The 20,853-nt window shown below is 37.3% G+C and overlaps 1 protein-coding gene across 4 annotated transcripts in view; it reads right to left on the reverse strand.

Annotated features, from left to right (window-relative positions):
- The window catches only part of pspc1 (paraspeckle component 1), a 37,905-nt gene that overhangs the window by 5,066 nt on the left and 11,986 nt on the right, over positions 1–20,853 (reverse strand). The window contains exons 7-9 of one of the 4 annotated variants that reach the window (XM_060860431.1): positions 15,893–15,950; positions 14,073–14,218; positions 11,373–12,666 (exon numbers count right to left, since the gene is read on the reverse strand). The exons of 1 other annotated variant lie outside the window; for it this stretch is intronic. In XM_060860431.1, the coding sequence (XP_060716414.1) occupies positions 12,457–12,666; positions 14,073–14,218; positions 15,893–15,950 (414 nt within the window). In that variant the 3' untranslated portion in view covers positions 11,373–12,456. Of the gene's footprint in view, positions 1–11,372; positions 12,667–14,072; positions 14,219–15,850; positions 15,951–20,853 lie in introns of those variants that run through there. 2 more of the 4 variants (XM_060860430.1, XR_009647731.1) reach the window with 2 other exon arrangements.

Raw genomic sequence — 20,853 nt, forward strand, 5'->3', positions numbered from 1 at the left:
TAAATTTCAGAAAATAAAATATGGCAGAGATTAGTGTTCAATTTCGAAAGATTTTCTTCTTTTGTCAAGTCGACCTTTCCTGATTCAATTAAGATTTATCACTCTTGTATTTTGTAGGTTCTTTAAATGAACAAACGCATATAGCAAGAAGGGGTCCATTAGTATATATTTTGTTGTACTATTACAAATAATGTGGAAATACAGTATCCTCCAAAAAACGGTTTTTCCTGGGTCAAAATTGGTCTTCGGTTGTGGCTGACCGACATGGAAGAGTACCCACATGATCCGCAAGCCCAATATTGACAATAAATGTTAAATTGAAAATAAATCCAGACTGTGGCTGAGAATTATTCAGTTTTAAACCTCTTCCAAATTATATATAGACTATGCAATTATCAGACACAGATATTACAGATATTGCAAAAAAAGCTGTGATTTTTCCACGACTGGCTTTCATAGTTTTGAAAGATAAAATTCTTTTTTGATAGACCTGATAATTATTTTAGTATAATCATATCAATTAAAAAGTAGCATTAAAAACATAGCGTTAAAAAGGTGTAATAGTGTAATTTCTTTTACCATATAAAATTGAATAAAATTAGCAGCTAGCTACTGTAGCAACAGCTTGCTTTGTGCTTTGATCTAGTTTCATCTCACTTCAGTCTAACTTTAAACTAAATGATTTTATAGGTAATTTACTACACATTGTCATAGGCCTATACATACCGTGGATTATTGAGGCTAAATTTTACTAAACACTCTTGCTAAGTGGTTCTCTCCATCGGTAGCCTGCTTCACTCACAAAACCCAATTACAGATCAAATAAGGCTTTGGCGGGACAAAAAATCGTTTTGGCGGCCACCAAAAAATATTCAATGTAGGAAAATCCCTGAAAAATTAGAACTGTTTTTTCCCTATACCTTGATGCCATGACACGAAAGATCAGAATTTCAGCTGTCAGAATTCCCTGATTTTTTACAACGGCCAAGAAAATGGTGGAGATGACATGTCTATACTGTATATACACATGGCCCGGTGTCCAATCTTGACTGATTTTACATTCCATAAGTATGAGCAGAGTCTGAAGTTGAAATTGAAACAGCACAGCTGTACTACAACCTACCCAACCCAATGGGAGACATACCCATTGGAGTTGCAAATACCCATGAGAGCTTAAAAGAGGAAAAATTGTTGGGTGTCTTGCTAGTGCAACTGTGACCAGGACAGAAATTCTTTGTGATGTTTTCAAACACCAAAGTATCCAAAGTCTACCAAACCATTCTGGAGGACCATGTGCACCCCAGTGGTTCATACATTGTACCCTGAATGTGGTGCTGCGTATCAAGATAATAATGCCCTCATACACACTGGTGACAGAATGGTTTGATGAACAGAACTCACAGTGACATGGCCACTATTCGACAAGAGGAATGGCTGAAAAACCCTGTGGCCACTGTGCAGGATTTGTATCTCTCAAGACTAATGATGCTGTATTAGCTGCAAAAGGAGGCTAAGGCTTCGGTTTTGCTCTCCAGCTCCTGTATTTGCATTTTTAATCACCATATACTCAGTATCCCAAACATACAAGCTTGGATTTATTTGGCTGCTTCTGGAACGGGTTGACAAATCTTTATTGGTGATAAAGCTCATGATTGCATCAGCAGAAAGAGTTTATTTTGTCTATTTGGGAGGAACTTCATCATGCAGCAAAACAATGACATAAAACACATAACAAAAGACTTCATCAGGGGGAAAAGCAGATGTTTTAAGACCAAGTGAATCAACAGACTGTAACCAACTCCTGAAAAGGAGACTGAAGGGTGAAGCCCCTGAAGCAAACACTAGCTGAAATATGATCTGGTACAAGACTGGAAAAGCATTCTGAAAGAAGAAAAGTAATTTTGTTCACTAACAATTGTGACATGTTCCAGGTTTGATATCTAATAGACAATATTAGGAAGTGAAAGCTGTAATTCTGATCCACTGTCTCATTCGTCTAATTGTATATGGACAACACAATGTGTAATAATTGTTGAATCAATGACAACCAAAATGCTGGGAGGGACAAGTGCTTACATGTCCCTCGTCCTTTTAAAGACAGCGTTCAAAGGAATGCTAGGTGTTTACATACGCAAACACACCAGAACCTATCGCTAAACACTCAGTATGGCTGTAAATATTTGCTTGAAAATTGGAACTGATTTGAAAAGAAAACCCTTTAAGTGCAAAAACAAATGTTGATTTGACTTCATTCCTTATAGTCACATTGAAATTAATAATGTTATAAACTAGTAAACTGTTTGGCTCAAATGTAGCTGCATTATACATCTAAAGCTGTAATTTAGACATTCCAAATGAACATTAAAAGGAACGATTATTTACAAATATCTTAACTAGGAAATTTGTATAATAAACTCAAGTGCATTGGTTGGTTGGACATCTAGCAACTGAGGAGGGTTGGGTTAGCGAATGCCTCCTTAAGGACACGTGATGCCAACCTCTGAGTCACAGGGGCAACATACCACAATCGAAGGATTCCTGAATCTGCCCTATTCTGTATGCACGAGTCTACAGATACCTAGAATTGACTAGTCTTAAAGTGAATGACAACAGGGTGAGAGTTTTTTTTGTGGGGGTCGAGCCAGGACAGGCATTATTGCTGTCTTAGCTACTGGCTACAGACTGTTGTGCCCTTTTTGTGAGCTAAAGTCAAAATTTCTAAATGCTAGGTTAAATGCTTTCCTAGGGATCGAGTCTCATCTTTTATAAATTACAGCATTTTATTTTATCTTGCAATATAGATTGTGCCAAATAATAAAAGTTCAAGTCACGGCACTTCCTTCAACATGCTTCATCAGTGAGCTCATATTTTGGATAATAAGCAGATTGTATATTTCTTCACACTTTGACCTTTCCATCATATTGGTAAAGGTTCATTTGTGGTTCATATCCAAAACATTTGTGGCTCATCACTGACAGAACTGTGAAGAATATCCCAACAATGACAATGTCGTCAACTACTGCTGCTTTCTTTTCCAGAGCCTAGTACATTTCCCCTCTTTTTTCAGCTTCAAAATGGCTCGCTTCTCTCTGATAGACAGGTCCTTGGTTAAACTGTCAAACGAGGCACACATGATCCAATATTTTTGTTTGCTTGAAAGCTGGGTGGGTTCAAACTAATGGCACACATCTAGATGTTGTTTAACACATGAATAAATCTCGCTGCAGATCAGATCTTTTGTCGTATACTCACCTTGTGATCTCAAAACCCAAATGTCTTCCTTGCAGAGAGAGAAGGAAAAGGAAGCGAGAGTGGTGGGGAGACTGTGTGTACTGTAGGTCATATTGCTGCCAAAGGTTTCCACACAAATGAGCATTAAAATTCCAGTGAACCATGCGGCTTGTCGAGCGGATACAATTGCAAAATAAATAAATAAATAAAATAAAACTGACCTGATTATTTTTAATAATATATGACTATTAGAAGTTGACCGTTTATTTGTCTTAATATTAAAGGAGATCAGAAAAACAACAAAAAAAAAAATATTCAAGAAGCAGAAGCATAATCTCCAACAGAAAAATTGTGAAAAATATAATCTTTAACACAATTTAATAATATATATATATATACATATATATATATATATATATAATTATAAAGTCACCTGTTCCACAATTATTGGAACCCCTAACAATTCCTCTGAAAAATGTAATTGATTTTTTTTTAAATATATTTTTCTGTAGTTGCTAAAGTTGGTCAGGGTATCTAGGAACTTTTAATTAGTAATTCACGACTTCCTCTTTCCCTGGGGTATAAATATGACGTGACACAGAGGCCTAATTTATCCATTTGTCAATATGGCAAAGATAAGAGAACACCCCATTCAAGTAAGGCAGATGTGTGTCGACCTTCATAAGTCAGGCAATGGCTACAAGCCACTCGCCTTAACTTGGACTTATCTACTTATCTACAGTCAGAGGAATCATTAAGAAGTTTAAAACAGGTCCCAAGTTTATCTTGCCACAACGCACAGTGAGGAGGATGGTAAGAGAAGTAAAAAAAATTCCTAAGCTCACTGTCACAGAATTGCATCAAAGAATGGCATCTTGGGGTCACAAAGTCTCCATAACAACCATCAGACGCTCTCTAAATGCCAACAAGCTGTTTGGGAGGCATGCAAGGAAAACGTTTTTTCTCACTAACACTCAAATGTAAACGTCTGGAGTTTGCTAAGCGGTACTGGGACTTCAACTGGGATTGTGTGCTTTGGTCAGATGAGACTAAGATTGAGTTTTTTGGCAACAAACACTCTAAGTGGGTCTGGCGTAAAACAAAAGATGAGTATGCCGAAAAGCACCTCATGCCCACCGTGAGGTATGGTGGAGGATCTGTGATGCTGTGGGCCTGTTTCTCTTCCAAAGGCCCTGGGAACCTTGTTAGGGTGCATGGCATTATGAATGCTTTGAACTACCAGGACATTTTAAATAAAAACCTGATGGCCTCTGCCAGAAAGCTGAAGATGGGTCGTCATTGGGTCTTTCAGCAGGATAATGATCCAAAACATTTGGCAAAATCTACACAAAAATGGTTCAGCAGTCACAAACTCAAGGTCCTCCCATGGCCATCTCAGTTCCCAGACCTCAACCCAATCGAAAACCTGTGGCACGCGCTAAAGAGGAGAGGACCCAGGACACTGGATGATCTAGAAAGATTGTGCAAAGAAGAATGGTCAAAGATCCCTCTCTCAGTGTTCTCCAATCTTGTGAAATGTTATAGGAGGTGATTAAGTGCTGTCTTGTTGGCAAAAGGGTGTTGTACAAAGTATTAACATCAGGGGTGCCAATAATTGTGGGACACATGATTTCAAGTTGGTTTTTTTCCCTAAATGTGTGAGTTTTTTTTTTTTACCACCAAAGTAATGTACTTAAATGAAAGGTTGGATTTTTCTCTTTTTTTGCATTTGGGTTCTATGTTGTTTAAAAAAAAAAAAAAAAGGGAGAATTTTTAGAAGTCCATGACCACATCTTAAACAGGGGTGCCAATAATTGTGGAGGGCACTGTATACACATGCATAACTGTGTGACTCTTTGCAGTGCCTTAACAATTAAATTTTTTAACCCAGTGTGTCAGTATCAAGTAACCCAGATGGGTCCACAGACAATAACCACAGGATATAAAAATCCTGAATAAATGTGTTTAAAATGATCAATCAAATGAACCATAAGCCATATATATTATTAATTGTATCACAATTAAAAAACCATAAAAGTATACTGGTGCTGATAGAACATGTATAGCTGTCTGCTGCATGTGTTGTAAAAATGCTAAGAATTAATAGCCTGTCCTTTTAGGCTTGTTTTTAGATCATGGAATGGACCTTCGGGCATTTTAAAATATTTACCACCTTGACCTGGATGATCGCTTATCTGAAAGGACCTCTGATTTATGGCGAGACAATACGATTAAGGTTAACTGTAGCAATGTCTGAGATAGATATCAACATTTACATCAACAGAATTTGGCAAAAACACTTATCCTGAGCAACTTACATTTATCTAATTTATACAACTTAGCAGTAGAGAGTTAAGGATCAGTGATAGCTTGGGATCTAAACTCTCAACCATCCAATGAGCATTCTGGGCACTTTGAATAGGGCTATTAGCGTTTCATAGCTCAACATCCCCACTGTATAATCACATACATTTAAGCCACTAGACAGGGAGGTAAACTAGACTACCCAATCTAGTTATCTTAACCTTAAGGTGATGTTACATTGCTTTGATATTCATTAACTTTTGACTGTTATATTAATAATACACTATATAGCAAAAAGCTTTGTGGACATCTGACCATCTTATCCATAAAGGCCTTTCCCAAACTGTTGCCCAAACAAAGTTGGATGAGAAACGTATAGTTTACCTTTATATATTTTAAGCAATACAATTAACTCTTAACTTGAACCAAAAGAACCAAACATGTTCCAGCATGACCGTGTCCCTGTGCACAAAGCGAGGGACATGAAGACATGGTTTGCCAATTGTGGAGAAGAATAACTGAAGTGTCCTGCCCAGAGCCCCGACCTCGAACACCTTCACTGGAGGAACTGGAAGTATAACTGCACTCCACAACAGGACTGACCTTACTAATGCTCTTGTAAATGTCAAATCACTGCAGCAACATTCCAAAATCTAATAAAAAGAGTCATCAGAAAATCTGGTATGGGATAATCAAAGGCACATAGGGGTGATATTGTCAGGTGTCCACAATCTTTTGGCCATAAAGTTTACCCAATTGCCGCAAAGGTCTACAGGTAAAGCTCGGGATTATGGCTAAACTGTCTGAGGTATATTTTCTAGACAGGTATGTATATATCTAGACAAACTGACATGAGCAATCTACTAAAATCACAACAGCATTTGGTTACGCTAGCAAGGCTAACATCTTTATGTATACACTGTTGATAATGTAGGTGGTGTTCATTCCAGAAAAGCTCACTTGCTTGATTTATTGTTAAAATCTGATATAGGTATAAGAATTACTCACTGTGTTTTCCTTTAGCAGAATATTTAAATGTCAGTTAAAAGAATCACAACTTAAAGTAAACCTTTTAGAAAAATAAGATTCAAGAGACAATAAAAAGTAAATAAAAATGACTATCATTTGACTAACGGAGAGATTTCAGATCTTCTGTGTTGTTATACAAAACCTTCTCGTATTGTCACTGTTTAAAGTCACAATTTTTACAGGTAAGTCATCAGAATCTTTTAGCATCCATCATTACTTTGTCATTCATTCACTCAAAACAACTACTGACACGTGACAAATTAAAAGGGAACAAAAACCTGAAAGAATTTGTTGGAAAAGCATGAAAGCAGATGCTAAAAGAGGTAGGTGTACTTCATGACCTTGATTTTGGAGCAAGGACTTGTCCTCCATGACACAAACATATGGATGACCGCGGATTTCCAGAACGTCCTTGACACTCCTAGTTGTGATGCTCTTGAAGTATGTAGAAAGGATCATTTGCTGGTTATAGCAGGTCACTTTAAAAATGATTCTGATTCTATTTAACATAGATTCATGGTCTATGTTTAAAAAAAATTAAATAAAGTAAAAAAATAGAAAACTTGTATAGATGTATTTGTTGAATTGTTTCAGGCTGCATAAGTTTGTCTTCAAAGGGTGGCTAAAGAAAAGGCCAAAGATGAGTGGTCTTAGTTTATCTGGCCATTTGTAAAGATGGAGCTAGAAAGTAAAAGGGTAAAATCGGTTGCACGAGTTAGAGATTAAGTCCAACCACACACACTGTGCAGAATATTGCAACTGCTGATTTGCACCCATCTAATTTTGATAGATTATATAAAAAGTATTTTGTTTTCCACCATTTCTGGAGAGTAGGATGGAAACCTGTTTTAGTGTTATTTGAGAGACCAGCTGCTACTAAGAGGTACAATGTAAGCTTGCTGGGAAGGCACAGGAAGCATGGACAACTGCTCAATGATAGACCTCAGTATGAGGTGGTAAAACCTGCAATTTCGAGGGATTATGAACTTGTACCAGAGGATCATAGACAATATTTTTATTTTGTGGGGAGGTTGGGCGAGAGAAAGTAGTTCTCTTTGCTAGCTGGTACTGTATAATAATGTTACTGACGAGTTGGTTAGAGAGCTGAATTTATTATAGGACTTTTAAAACCCTGTCCCCGACAGTGTTGGAGTACATAGTGAATGTACCGTTTACAATGTGTCTCAAGCAGCAGCACTCAGTTTTTTACCCACAAGCAAGAATAAAAACAATTCGAGCAGAACACTCGTCTGAAGGCAGAGCTAAACCTAATCAAATCAGTTGAACACCTACCCAATTTGAGGAAATCAGAGTGTTTTGCCTGCCATAAACCTGAACACATTGATGCTAACTGCTTGTCTCAAGTGAAAACAAAAAAGTCCCATCAATCAGGCTGAAAGTGTAGCTCTTTACAGGTCTGATGTTTTCAGATAGGGGCTGCTGTTGTCCCTTCATACCATCATCCATTTATATTAAACAGGTTGCTTTGGCATGTGATGCTAACTCCATGCAAGTCAATTTTCAGAGCTGCCCAATTGTTAAACCTTAAACGTCCTTACCTCTTGCTGCAAGGGTTTCACGCACACACTTTGAATTAAAGATAGTTGAGTGAGACAGACCATGTAATTAAAACTCCTGAGTGTAAGAAGAGAGTGTCAGTGTGTCTAACATATGGAAGCCTCAGATTTTGTACTGACTACAAAAACGATAACGCCTCTGATTCATGTCCAGTACCTTGCATGAATAATTGTTAGACCCCTTAGAAAGATATGGCAAGTCTCTATGGCACCTTACCTTGATATTTGCTTTTTGTAACTCCTAATCATTTTCTGCCCAACTGTCCAGCATATTACCTTATAGATGACCTTATAGTGTACTTGATTTGCCCAACCGTGTACCAACTCTACATGCAGACTTTCCAAGGTTTGAAAAGGCTCATCTTACACTGAATCTGTCCAAGTGTGACTTCACTCAGGCGACAGATTCCATTATAGAGGTTTCCCTACGAGTTAGATTCATTCTCTAGATGCCAAATTAGCAGCCATAGTTGACTTCCTTAACCTGCTACACACTGGGAGCTGCAACCTGTTTTGGCTTAGCAGGTTTACTATAGAAGGTTTTGTAGGAATTTTTCTACCATAGTCATACCCATCACAGATGCTCAGTCCCAATGTACCTTTTCCACTGGTGTTCAACATCTGAGCATGTATTCAACAGTTTTAAAGGGATGAACCCTTGCTTATGGCTCCTAACACAGCTGCGTGATGAGGCAGGGTAAGTGTTCTTTCCTTTGTTTGGATCTAATCGTGTTACCATGGCCACCCCACACCAGTTTGTAGTACCAATTTGTTTTTGCACACACTGATGTACTGATCCATTCATTACCAGATCCATTTATTGTAATATACACATGTGGAGAGAGAAAATTTGAAACGGTCTACAAAATTCTGTAGCAATTTACAGAAGGCCGTGTTGGGCTTCCAACAAACTTTGATGTGGTTTATTACAGTTTAACATACATAGGGAACATTACATCTGTCAAGTTCCCTTCACATAATTCTACCAAAGACTTTCTCTGGACTTCAACAGCTTGTGGCTTGCACAAGGTGTGAAATACTACATGAACTAGTTTGTATGAAACACAGCAAGTTTGTTTTAATGGCAGTGTTTGCACCCAGACACAAAGATAATGATGTTTAATGAACATACAGTTAAGCAGCCTTTCATGTAAAAGTTGCTCAGACACCAACACACAGCCAGTACTTAACCAGACATTAAAAAAAAAAGAAAACAGAAATAGGAGATGTGTATCCATGGCCGAATGGCAACTCTCGATTTGATTCTATGCAATAGATGAGGGCACTAGATAAGAGAATACAGACCCATTATATTCTACGGTAAGAAGGAAACAAAGGGTCATATTCAGTTTTGAGTTAATAGATCAGTAAGGGTCTAACATCAAAACAACTTACACTGGTATTCAGAATTCAGACCAAAGTACAGTCTTAAGCTCAATTCAGAAGTTGAGAGTATGTATGTGCACAATTAACCACTGGCATATGATAGGTAAAAGTAGAGTAAAACAAAATAACAGAATGGATATACTAAAAGTGTATATATTGGATGAGGTTTAGTGAACACTAATCAGCCAAAACATTAAAACCACCTAAATAATATCATGCAAGTCCTGCATACGCTTCCTTTGGGGGGGGAAGTCGTGGCCTAATTGTTAGAGTGTTTGACTCTTAACCCTAAGGTTGTGGGTTCGCGTCTCGGGCCGGCAATACCATGACTGAGCTGCCCTTGAGCAAGGCACCGAACCCCCCCCCAACTGCTCCCCGCACACCGCAGCATCACCAAGACATTAGCAGCAGATCCTTTAAGTTTACTTTAAGGACTCGTTTGTCAGCACATCCCATGGATGATCAATCAAATTGAGATCTGGGGAATTTGGAGGCCAGGTGCACACCTTAAACTCTTGTCATGTTCTTCAAATCAATCCTGATCACTGTCTGCTGTTATAAAGCAGAGTACTGGGTCTGCAATTCTGTTTAGAATAAGTGGTACCTGTCAAAGTAACATTCACATGAATCCTAAGAACCAAATTCTCCTGGCAGATATTGCACAGAGCAACACTTCGTTCACTATCATTGTACATCCTGGTGTCATCCCTTTCCCCACGTAGGCGAGGCACACATACTTGTGCAAGAGAAAAAGGAATTCATTAGACTAGGCTACCGTCTTCTTCTATTGCACCATGATCCAGTTGTAATACTCATGTGGCCACTGAAGGCACTTTTGCATTGGACAAGGGTCAGCATGGGCACTCTGACAGGTTTGCAGAAATCCAACCACATATGAAGCACAATGTTATGCTGTGAGTTTACTGACACATTTCTATCTTATCCAGTATTAACTTTTTCAGCAATCTGTGCTACAATACCTATGGGATCTCTGGGATCGGACAAGACGGACTGGCCTTGGCTCCCCAGGCACATCAATGAGCTTTAACCTCCCATGATCCAATCATTGGTCCCAGCTGTCATTCCATGGACCACATTTGGTAGGTACCAACAAGTTCACAGCTCAGCAACATCGGCCCTGGTCAACGTCACTCAGATTCTTATGTGCTATGTTCCGTCCTGCTAACATTCTTTACTTCTCCTGTTAATGGTTTTAATGTTATGGCTGATCAGTGAATACAGGATCAAGAAAATCCATGCATCAATATACTTTCATTTTACCATAATATGATTGAACGTATATTTCAATGCCTTACATCTGATTAATATATCACAGTAATATGTTTAGTATCAAGTAACCTTTTACGATTCGTATATCAGACAGACAAACAAAAAGAATAGAAAAAACAAAAACACTGTATTCATTGTTACCAACCCTGAATATAAGTGATTAGAATGATTTGCCTTAACTACATGTAGATGATCTGTAAAATATACAAAAAAAAATTAAGAATAAAAACAAACTGTGAGAAATAAATAATACAACTTAAAAAATGTATGTCCTGGCTTGGCTCTCATGGTACCCATTCAAGAAAGTGAACCGAATTCAGAATGGGTTCTTTTATTATAACGGCTTGTGTGGTGGTAGCGATAACAGAGTAAAAAGTGCTATACTTCAGCCATGCATTACATGAATTGATTTTGGACTCTCTTCAAAGCATTCATTTCTTCTTCTTCTTTTTTTTTTTTTTTTTTGACAGAAAGTGCTTAACACCATGTTGGAAAATGAGAACACTTATGAACTACATTTTTTGTAACGTTTAAAAGGCACAAACGCACAAAGCTAACTTTTTAAGTATTTTTATTCAAGAACTACCATTTAAAGGAAAAGGAAAATAACCCGACATATTCATAATATTCACTAAAACAAAAATGACTGCTAAAAGCATGCACATTCTACATTACATACACTAGTATTGCTATCCATATAGCAAAAAAGTAATCTAAAAACAATCACTGTAAATCAGATGTTGTACAAATAAAATGTCCCAAGCAACATGCTCTTGCCAAAAAAGCTACACTAAAGCATTTATCTAATAACTTGGGATTTAAAGATGTTATATGCAACAAAATCTTAGAACTTCTTGGTTGTTTCTGTTTAGAACATGCTGTATACAAGACACTGTTCATTAGTGTATAGGGATTTTTGCTTTGCTGTCACAGAAAAGTAATAATACCTGAAATGAGCATTTTGTGACTATACCCATTTCTTGGTTTCTGATCAATACAGATTTTACCACTCACACTGCACAGTAAGCAGAAAACCAAAAAAAGAGGTATATGTATCATTGTACCATTCTCTGTTCGAACAAGTCTTGTTGGAGTTTTGAATAGGGGGGAAAAAAAAAATAAAAAATCAACTGCACAGAATTGTGTCACAAATTATAAAGTCCCACATGATCAGGTACTGTAAACTATAAAAATAAGCAAAAGTGCACCTATGTAGTAGTTCAGCACAAATATGGTCATTGAGCACATTTCATAAATTTCACCGAGCTTTGGCTGATCATATAACAAGCAAAAAAAAAAACAAACAAAAAAAAAAAAAAGGCAAGAAAAGTACTAAGCAGAAGCATTGCAACCGTTCAAAAGCTCCCTGTTACAAAAATCTGACTGCCCTACAGCATATGCACAGTTAAGGCAATATCAGTCTCCAAACAGAGCTGTTTTCAATTCATGATCAAAAGTGATTCGCACACTTGAGACAAAGGTCAACACTAACGGTTGCCTGAGAGCAGCGCCACTGAAAAGGACATAAAAATGGACAACATCCCATAAACAAGAGTTTAGGTGGTCTGGCTCAAACGACTAGAAGTCACTATGATGAGAGGAAAAAAAAAAAGAGAAAAAAAAGAAAAAAAAAAAAGCCTAGTATCTACGGCGCTTGTTATTTGGCCCATCAAATTTCCCCCCAACAGGATCTCCTCGCCCAAATCCACCTGGACCACCCAAAGGAGGCACAGGTCCTGCAGCACCATGCACAGGCGACTGTTGTTGCTGGGGGGAATCAACACCTGGTCGAATACCCATGGAAGAACCCATTTGAGCAGGTGCTCCCTGAGGAAATCTTTCATTACGCTACAGTATGACAGAATAGGGAAGTATATGTATGGTTTTATGTGAAAGAAAATCCATCATGAATCAACCAGTGTCGTTACAAAGTCCGAAGAATATCGGAAAAATTTATGTGAATGTTTTGATTGTCACAACGTAGAAATCCCCCAAGTTGACATGATGAAAAGCAGCCCCGTCCAGGTACCAACAAAAAAGAGACAGATACAAATTAGTGTGCATTAAAAGGAGGAATGTATGAGACAAAACTGCAAATACGCTTTTAACTGGTAAAATGATCATATAACAAATACTAATGCATACAATGTAAAGGTCAAGAACATGCCAGAAAATTGAACAGAGCAAAATAATGCATCACAACACCCCGAAATCTAACCACCCCAAAAGACTAAAAACGTCTCGGATGAATTAAAAAGAAATTGTTACTTTTCTGGAATGTTGGATGACCACAGAAAATGAAAGTCACTACTATATAACAAACAATTGCAATAGAATAACAACATAAACTGTACAGTTTTACTGAGGCTTACAGTATCCTATTTGTTGCAAGACATAAATCTAATCAACTTTGAATGTAGCTAAAATTTTGTAAGTGTGCTTTCCACAGCAAAAGAGAGAGAGAGAGAGAGGGAAAACATAGCGTGACTAAATACCAGTACTAGGTCCCTGTCAGATACACCGAAAGCCAAGTGAGAACTTCGAGGCTTAGGACACATTTGTATTGCATGTCTGAATTTTTAAGTGCAGCACCTACAATGACTGGAATATGCGGATACATTCATGTTTAGCAATTTATATCTAAGAATTTTTAGCTTTTAGCGGTAACAATGTGTGAACTCACTGGAGGCACTTATAGCATTGAATAGCATTAACGTTATTGGTGCAATTTCATGATTATCGGAAGTTTTCTCCAGACATCATGCTGATTCCAAGTGTGATGAATACTGGTAGTATTTAAGATTTGGTTACTGAAAATTTCAGGTAAGTAGCTTGTTTTATAGCCATTGCCTTGAGTATAAACAACATACTTTTCTCTTTTCATCTATTTGTATATCTGTAATGTTTTTTTTTTTCTACTCCTTCTTACTAAGGGTGCCAATATGGAGTTGGCAGTAATATAAACTTGGTAAGATTTTTTTTTCAGTTCATAAAGATTGTATAACGAATTTGATTAAATGACTGATTTAAAACTATGAAACTATCCTAGTTCTTTTCATTTATTTGCATACATTTTGTTTCATTTCTGCTTTTGTACGTTACACGGTAACTAATTACATAATTTGATACCGTGCTGTTTTACATGAATGCCTTTTACAGCATGTAATTGTAGACAGCTGAATATGCCGTTAGTTATAGATAAGGATGTCATTTCACAAAACAGTAAGTAGCAAGCAATAGCACTGATACGTTACCATATTTCCGTTATCCTGAATGAGGGGTGCCCCCATATTTGATGATCCCTCTGGCCCCATGGCTCCACCCCGGCCTGACATGCCCATGCCCATCATTTGAGCAGGGCCCTGGTTACCGCTAACAGCAGTGGCAGGATTAAAAGAATCTACACAAGACAATGCATGACCAATATTAACTAAGACAACGGTCCATCCACCTTGGTACTAATCTGAGCAATGCAGGCTATTTTTGATGTGCAGTACCATGTTCCACTAAAATGAAAACAGATGCTATAAGACATTTCTATATCTGACTTGCCCTCCAACAAAAGTATATCCTATTCCTGAACTTCCAGAAGTTCAAAAAAAATAAATAAATAAAAAGGAGAAAAAGTTTTAGTATTTCACAAAAGAAAAAAAAATATTCAGTTTGTGTGAAAGTGAAAGAAAGAGTGAAAGAAAGAAAGAAAGAAAGAAAGAGTGAAAGAAAGAAAGAAAGAGTGAAAGAAAGAAAGAAAGAAAGAAAGAAAGAAAAAAGAAAAAGTGAAAGAAAGAAAGAAAGAAAGAGTGAAAGAAAGAAAGAGTGAAAGAAATAAAGAAAGAAAGAAAGAAAGAAAGAAAGAAAGAAAGAAGAAAGAAAGAAAAAAGAAAGAAAGAAAGAAAGAAAGAAGAAAGAAAGAAAAAAGAAAGAAAGAAAGAAAGAGTGAAAGAAAGAAAGAAAGAGTGAAAGAAAGAAAGAGTGAAAGAAAGAAAAAAGAAAAAGAAAGAGTGAAAGAAAGAGTTAAAGAAAGAAAGAGTGAAAGAGTGAAAGAAAGAAAGAGTGAAAGAGTGAAAGAAAGAAAGAAAAAAGAAAAAGAAAGAGTGAAAGAAAGAAAGAGAGTGAAAGAAAGAAAGAGAGTGAAAGAAAGAAAGAAAGAAAGAAAGAAAGAAGAAAAAGAAAGAGTGAAAGAAAGAAAGAGAGTGAAAGAAAGAGAGTGAAAGAAAGAAAGAAAGAAAGAAAGAGTGAAAGAAAGAAAGAAAGAAAGAAAGAAAGAAAGAAAAAAAAAGAAGAAAGAAAAAAGAAGAAAGAGTGAAAGAAAGAGTGAAAGAAAGAAAGAAAGAAAGAAAGAAAGAAAGAAAGAAAGAAAGAAAGAAAAAAGAAAAAGAAAGAGTGAAAGAAAGAAAGAGAGTGAAAGAAAGAAAGAAAGAAAGAAAGAAAGAAAGAAAGAAAAAAGAAAAAGAAAGAGTGAAAGAAAGAAAGAGTGAAAGAAAGAAAGAGAGTGAAAGAAAGAAAGAAAGAAAGAAAGAGTGAAAGAAAGAAAGAAAGAAAGAAAGAAAAAAAAAGAAGAAAAAAGAAGAAAGAAAGAAAGAAAGAAAGAGTGAAAGAAAGAAAGAAAGAAAGAAAGAAAGAAAGAAAAAAAGAAGAAAGAAAGAAAGAAAGAAAGAAAGAAAGAAATAAGAAAGAACCAGTAGACCAAGTCCATAATGCACAAAAACTACCCATTAGTAAATGGTCAAGAATTGCTGGTCTGGTGCCACAAAAAGATAAATAGCCAAAAACATAAACTATATGTAACAAACGTACATGTCAACTGCATGGAATTATTTAGAGATATTTACAATTTCCCAGACTGGGGAATGTCTGGGTCAAGTCAAGTATTTTAAGATAAAAAGGGTAAGATTTCTCACTCATGCAACTGCAACACACTTATAGACAAGCACTCCTCAGATCACAGGTCACAGTATGGCTGCATGTACATCAAGGGTTGTACAAAACTAGGTTTTTAACACAGTAAGTAAAAGTGATATATAGGACTAACCACACATTTGGTTCAAGCTTGGGCTGAGATTTTTGACCATACCTCCCATATTAACGGCTCCACGGGCACCCATTTCACTCATTCTCATATCCTGTTCTCTCTGAAAGTGAAGAAAAGTTATGAAACCGTAAGCTTCGGGTTAATAAAAGATCATTTGTGGACGTTTAGGTTTTAATTCGCTTTAGTACGCGAAAAACATTATCCTTGGAAATGAAGTGGTTTTGACATTATTAAGCCTTGTTTATCAAACTGGATACAAACAGATTTAGTGTAAATTGATTACAGACACAGTAGAAGCTATTGACAAAAGAATATCAAATATGAGGAAAGGGAAAGTAAGAAAACTAATTTATAAATGAAGTCATATAAGACCAGTTAATCAAATAAGTTCCTTTTTCCATTGTGTTTTCTTTTAATGCTGTGTAACATTTTAATAAAGAAACGGCTTTCCTACGTTCCCTATGGAGTCCACCGATGGATATCTGAGAACAATACAAAATATTTAACTTTTTTCTTTGTTCCTCTCACGTAATCTAATTCAGCATCTAATGTAATTTGGCCCCTAGATGTTACACTTCATACTATTTTTACTGTTAATAATACTTATGTTTATTGTTATAAATGTGCGTCAAAACAACCTTTACTTCAGTCTCTGAGAAAGTCTTTTTTGCCATTCAGCTGTCATTTCAGTCATGTGATCTTTGCCTTTTATGGCGTTTAGAGAGGATCACCAAACCCGACAGATTTATCAAGTCTCATGCATGTACAAATAAAATCAGCATTTCCAATATATACACACACACACACTGCAAAAACTCTACAGAACAAAGAAAATGACTTGAAAACATTATTGTGACATCAAAAAACATTAGAATGTAGCATTAATAACGTTCATAATAATTTTAGATGTTATTAATGTAATGTTTATACTTTACTGTGAGTTCAATAATTACTAAATAATACAATAATAAAACGCAACATTCACTCACACAGTCCCTCAAACACACACACACAAAAAGTCCCTCACACACAAACACACACACACAGTCCCTCACACACACACCCACACACACAGTCCCTCACACCCACACACACAGTACCTCACTCACACACACAGTCCCTCACACACACACACACACACACACAGTCCCTCACACACATACACACAGTCCCTCACACACACACACACACAGTCCCTCACACACAAACAGTCCATCAAACACAAACACACACAAAAGTCCCTCAAACACACACAAAAAAGTCCCTCAAACACACACAAAAAAAGTCCCTCAAACACACACAAAAAAGTCCCTCAAACACACACACAAACACACAGTCCCTCAAACACACACACACACACAGTCCCTCAAAAACACACACACAGTCCCTCAAACACACACACACAGTCCCTCAAACACACACACACAGTCCCTCAAACACACACACAAAAAGTCCCCTCAAACACTCGCGCAAAAAGCCCCCTCAAACACTCGCGCAAAAAGCCCCCTCAAACACTCGCACAAAAAGCCCCCTCAAACACTCGCACAAAAAGTCCTTCAAACACTCGCACAAAAAGCCCCCTCAAACACTCGCACAAAAAGTCCTTCAAACACTCACACAAAAAGCCCCCTCAAACACTCGCACAAAAAGTCCTTCAAACACTCGCACAAAAAGCCCCCTCAAACACTCGCACAAAAAGTCCTTCAAACACTCGCACAAAAAGCCCCCTCAAACACTCGCACAAAAAGTCCTTCAAACACACGCACACACACGCAGCCCCCCACTTGCACACAAATTAAAAAACAAACTAAAGAAAAAAATTAAAAATGGTGTACAAAACACTCCCCTCATGTATGTTGCATATCATAAAATTCAGTCACGTAATACTTTTGATTCTCATTAAAATTAAACCACTATCTTGGTCAAAAACGCCTCATCCCTTGAAACAAATACAAGTTTATATAAAACGTATTATTTATATTATTGACAGATGTAGACTATTTTTATATATGCAGATTATAAAATAAAAAATATTCATGAGGTACAGTCATATGCAAAAGTTTAGGAACCCGACAATTTCCATTATTTTCATTTATAAATATTTGGGTGTTTGGATCAGCCATTTCATTTTGATCTATCAAATAACTAAAGGACACAGTAATATTTCAGTAGTGAAATGAGGTTTATTGGATTAACAGAAAATGTGCAATATGCATCAAAACAAAATTAGACAGGTGCATAAATTTGGGCATCCCAACAGAAAAATATATAGCCTGTAATGAGTGTCTGGATTGTGGATGAATGTATTTTGGACCATTCCTCCTTACAAAACATCTCCAGTTCAGTTACATTTACTTACAGCATTTGGCAGACGCCCTTATCCTGAGCGACGTACATAAGTGCTTAAATCTCTATCATTGAATACATTAATGCTGGTTCACTAGGTTACATACTTGACATACAAGGAGTTTAAAACATTGCTCAAAGTTACAATTAAAAAGTTTCAAAGGTATTTTTTTTTTAAATGAAGGCAAAAGAAGTGCTAGTTGAAGTGTTTCCTGAATAAGTAGGTCGTCAACCGCCGCTTGAAAATATCCAGTGACTCAGCTGTCCGGACCCCAAGAGGAAGTTCGTTCCACCACCTTGGTGCCAGAATAGAAAAAGTGTCTTGTTGTATACTTGCCTCTTACCCTGAGAGATGGTGGAACCAGTCGAGCAGTGCTGGTAGATCGGAGGGTGCGGGGTGCAGTGCGAGGAGTGATGAGGGCTTTGAGGTAAGAGCGACGTGGTCCATTTTTGGCTTTGTAGGCCAGCATCAGTGTTTTGAATCTGATGCGTGCAGCTACCGGAAGCCAGTGGAGGGATCGCAGCAGCAGGGTGGTATGCGAGAACTTTGGCAGGTTGAAAACAAGCCGTGCAGCTGCATTTTGGATCATTTGCAGAGGATGAATTGTGTTCATAGGTAGACCTGCCAGCAGTGTGTTGCAGTAATCCAGTCTTGAGATGACAAGAGACTGAACAAGTACCTGAGCAGCCTGTGGGGACAAAAATGGCCAAATCCTTCTAACGTTGTAGAGAAGAAACCGACATAAGAGAGTCACATTAGCAACATGAGAGGAAAAGAACAGTTGAGTGTTCATGGTTACCCCAAAGTTGCGAGCTGTGACTGAAGGGGAGATCAGATAGTTAGGCTTGATGGTTGCCGAGCACGGACAGCCCGCTTCAAAATCACCCCACAGATGTTCAATGATATTCAGGTCTGAGGACTGGGATGGCCATTTCAGAACATTGTATTTGTTCCTCTGCATAAATGCCCGAGTAGATTTTGAGCAGTGTTTTGGGTCGTTGTCTTGTTGAAATATCCAACCCCGGCGTAACTTCAACTTTGTGACTGATTCCCCAACATTATTCTCAAGAATCTGCTGATCTTGAGTGGAATCCATGTGACCCTCAACTTTAACCAGATTCACAGTACTGGCACTGGCCACACAGCCCCACAGCATGATGGAACCTCCACCCAATTTTACTGTTGGCAGCAAATGTTTTTCTTGGAATGCGGTGTTCTTTTGCCACCATGCATAACGGCCCTTGTTATGACCAAATAACTCAATCTTTGTTTCATCACTCCACAACACCTTATTCCAAAATGAAGCTGGCTTGTAAAAATGTGGGTTTGCAGACCTCAAGCAACTCCGCTTGTGGCATGTGTGCAGTAAAGGCTTCTTTCACATCACTCTCCCAGGGATTTATGTCTGTTTATACCTGGTTTATGGTTTATATTTATTTCACCTTCTTTTAAACTGGTTATTTTATTTTTATTTATATATATATATATATATATATATATATATATATATATATATATATATATATATATATACGTTTGTATATATATATATATATATATATATATATAAAATAACTGAATAAAAATAAAAAAAATAAAAAAAAATAAATAAAAATATTTTTATATATATATATATTTTTAATAATTCTTATTTTAGTTTCTTGAACTACTTTGTGCATGTGTGTATTCTTAAGTGTATGTGCAATGTCAAACACACTGTGAAGCACTTTGGTCAGCCATGTGGCTGTTTGTAAATGTGCTATACAAATAAAGTTGAACTTGAACTTGAACTCTCCCGTACAGCTTCACTTTGGGCAAAGTGCGCTGAATTGTTCAACGATGCACAGTGACACCATCTGCAGCAACTTGATGTTGTAGGTCTTTGGAGGTGGTCTGTGGGCTGTTTTTGACCGTTCTCACCATCCTTCCCCTTTGCCTCTCCAATATTTTATCTCAACAAGAACTGTGCCTGTGGTCTTCCATTTCCTCACTATGTTCCTCACAGTGGACACTGACAGCTTATATCTCTGCGTTAACTTTTTGTAGCCTTCCCCTAAACCATAATCTTGAATAATCTTTGTTTTCAGGTCATGCAAAATTAAATATATTTTACCTCATTTCCGGGGTAATTGAAATGGATTGGTACAAAACTGTAATGTTGCTACAAAATGTACAGTTGCTACAAAAAAACAGCATTTACTGTTTGCTGCATTTTCGCTGGCGGCAGCAGTGCATTTTAAGACCCAACGAGACACCTGAGTGAAAGATCACATTCATTTACACCTGTCCAGTTTCATCTGAAACGTGTCCCAGACCACCTCCTGAAGTGGTTTGAATCATCGGATTTATATCAGTCTTGAAAACGTTTCGGGGGGCATTTAGACCTGGTCTTTTTACCATCGGATAGCTATCTGATCACAGAAAACGCATGAAGTGACCAGGTGTAAAAAGCCCCAAAGAGAACACCTTAAATACCTTTTCTCATGATTGGATGCACCTGTCGATGAAGTTCAGGGCTTAATGAGCCCAACTGTGTGTTCCAACTAATCAGTGCTAAGTAGTTACAGGTATTCAAATAAACAAAATGGCAAGGGTGCCCAAATTTATGCATCTGTCTAATTTCGTTTTGATGCATATTGCACATCCAATAAACCTC

Source organism: Tachysurus vachellii, chromosome 24 (assembly GCF_030014155.1).
Source record: "Tachysurus vachellii isolate PV-2020 chromosome 24, HZAU_Pvac_v1, whole genome shotgun sequence".
NCBI lineage: Eukaryota > Metazoa > Chordata > Actinopteri > Siluriformes > Bagridae > Tachysurus > Tachysurus vachellii.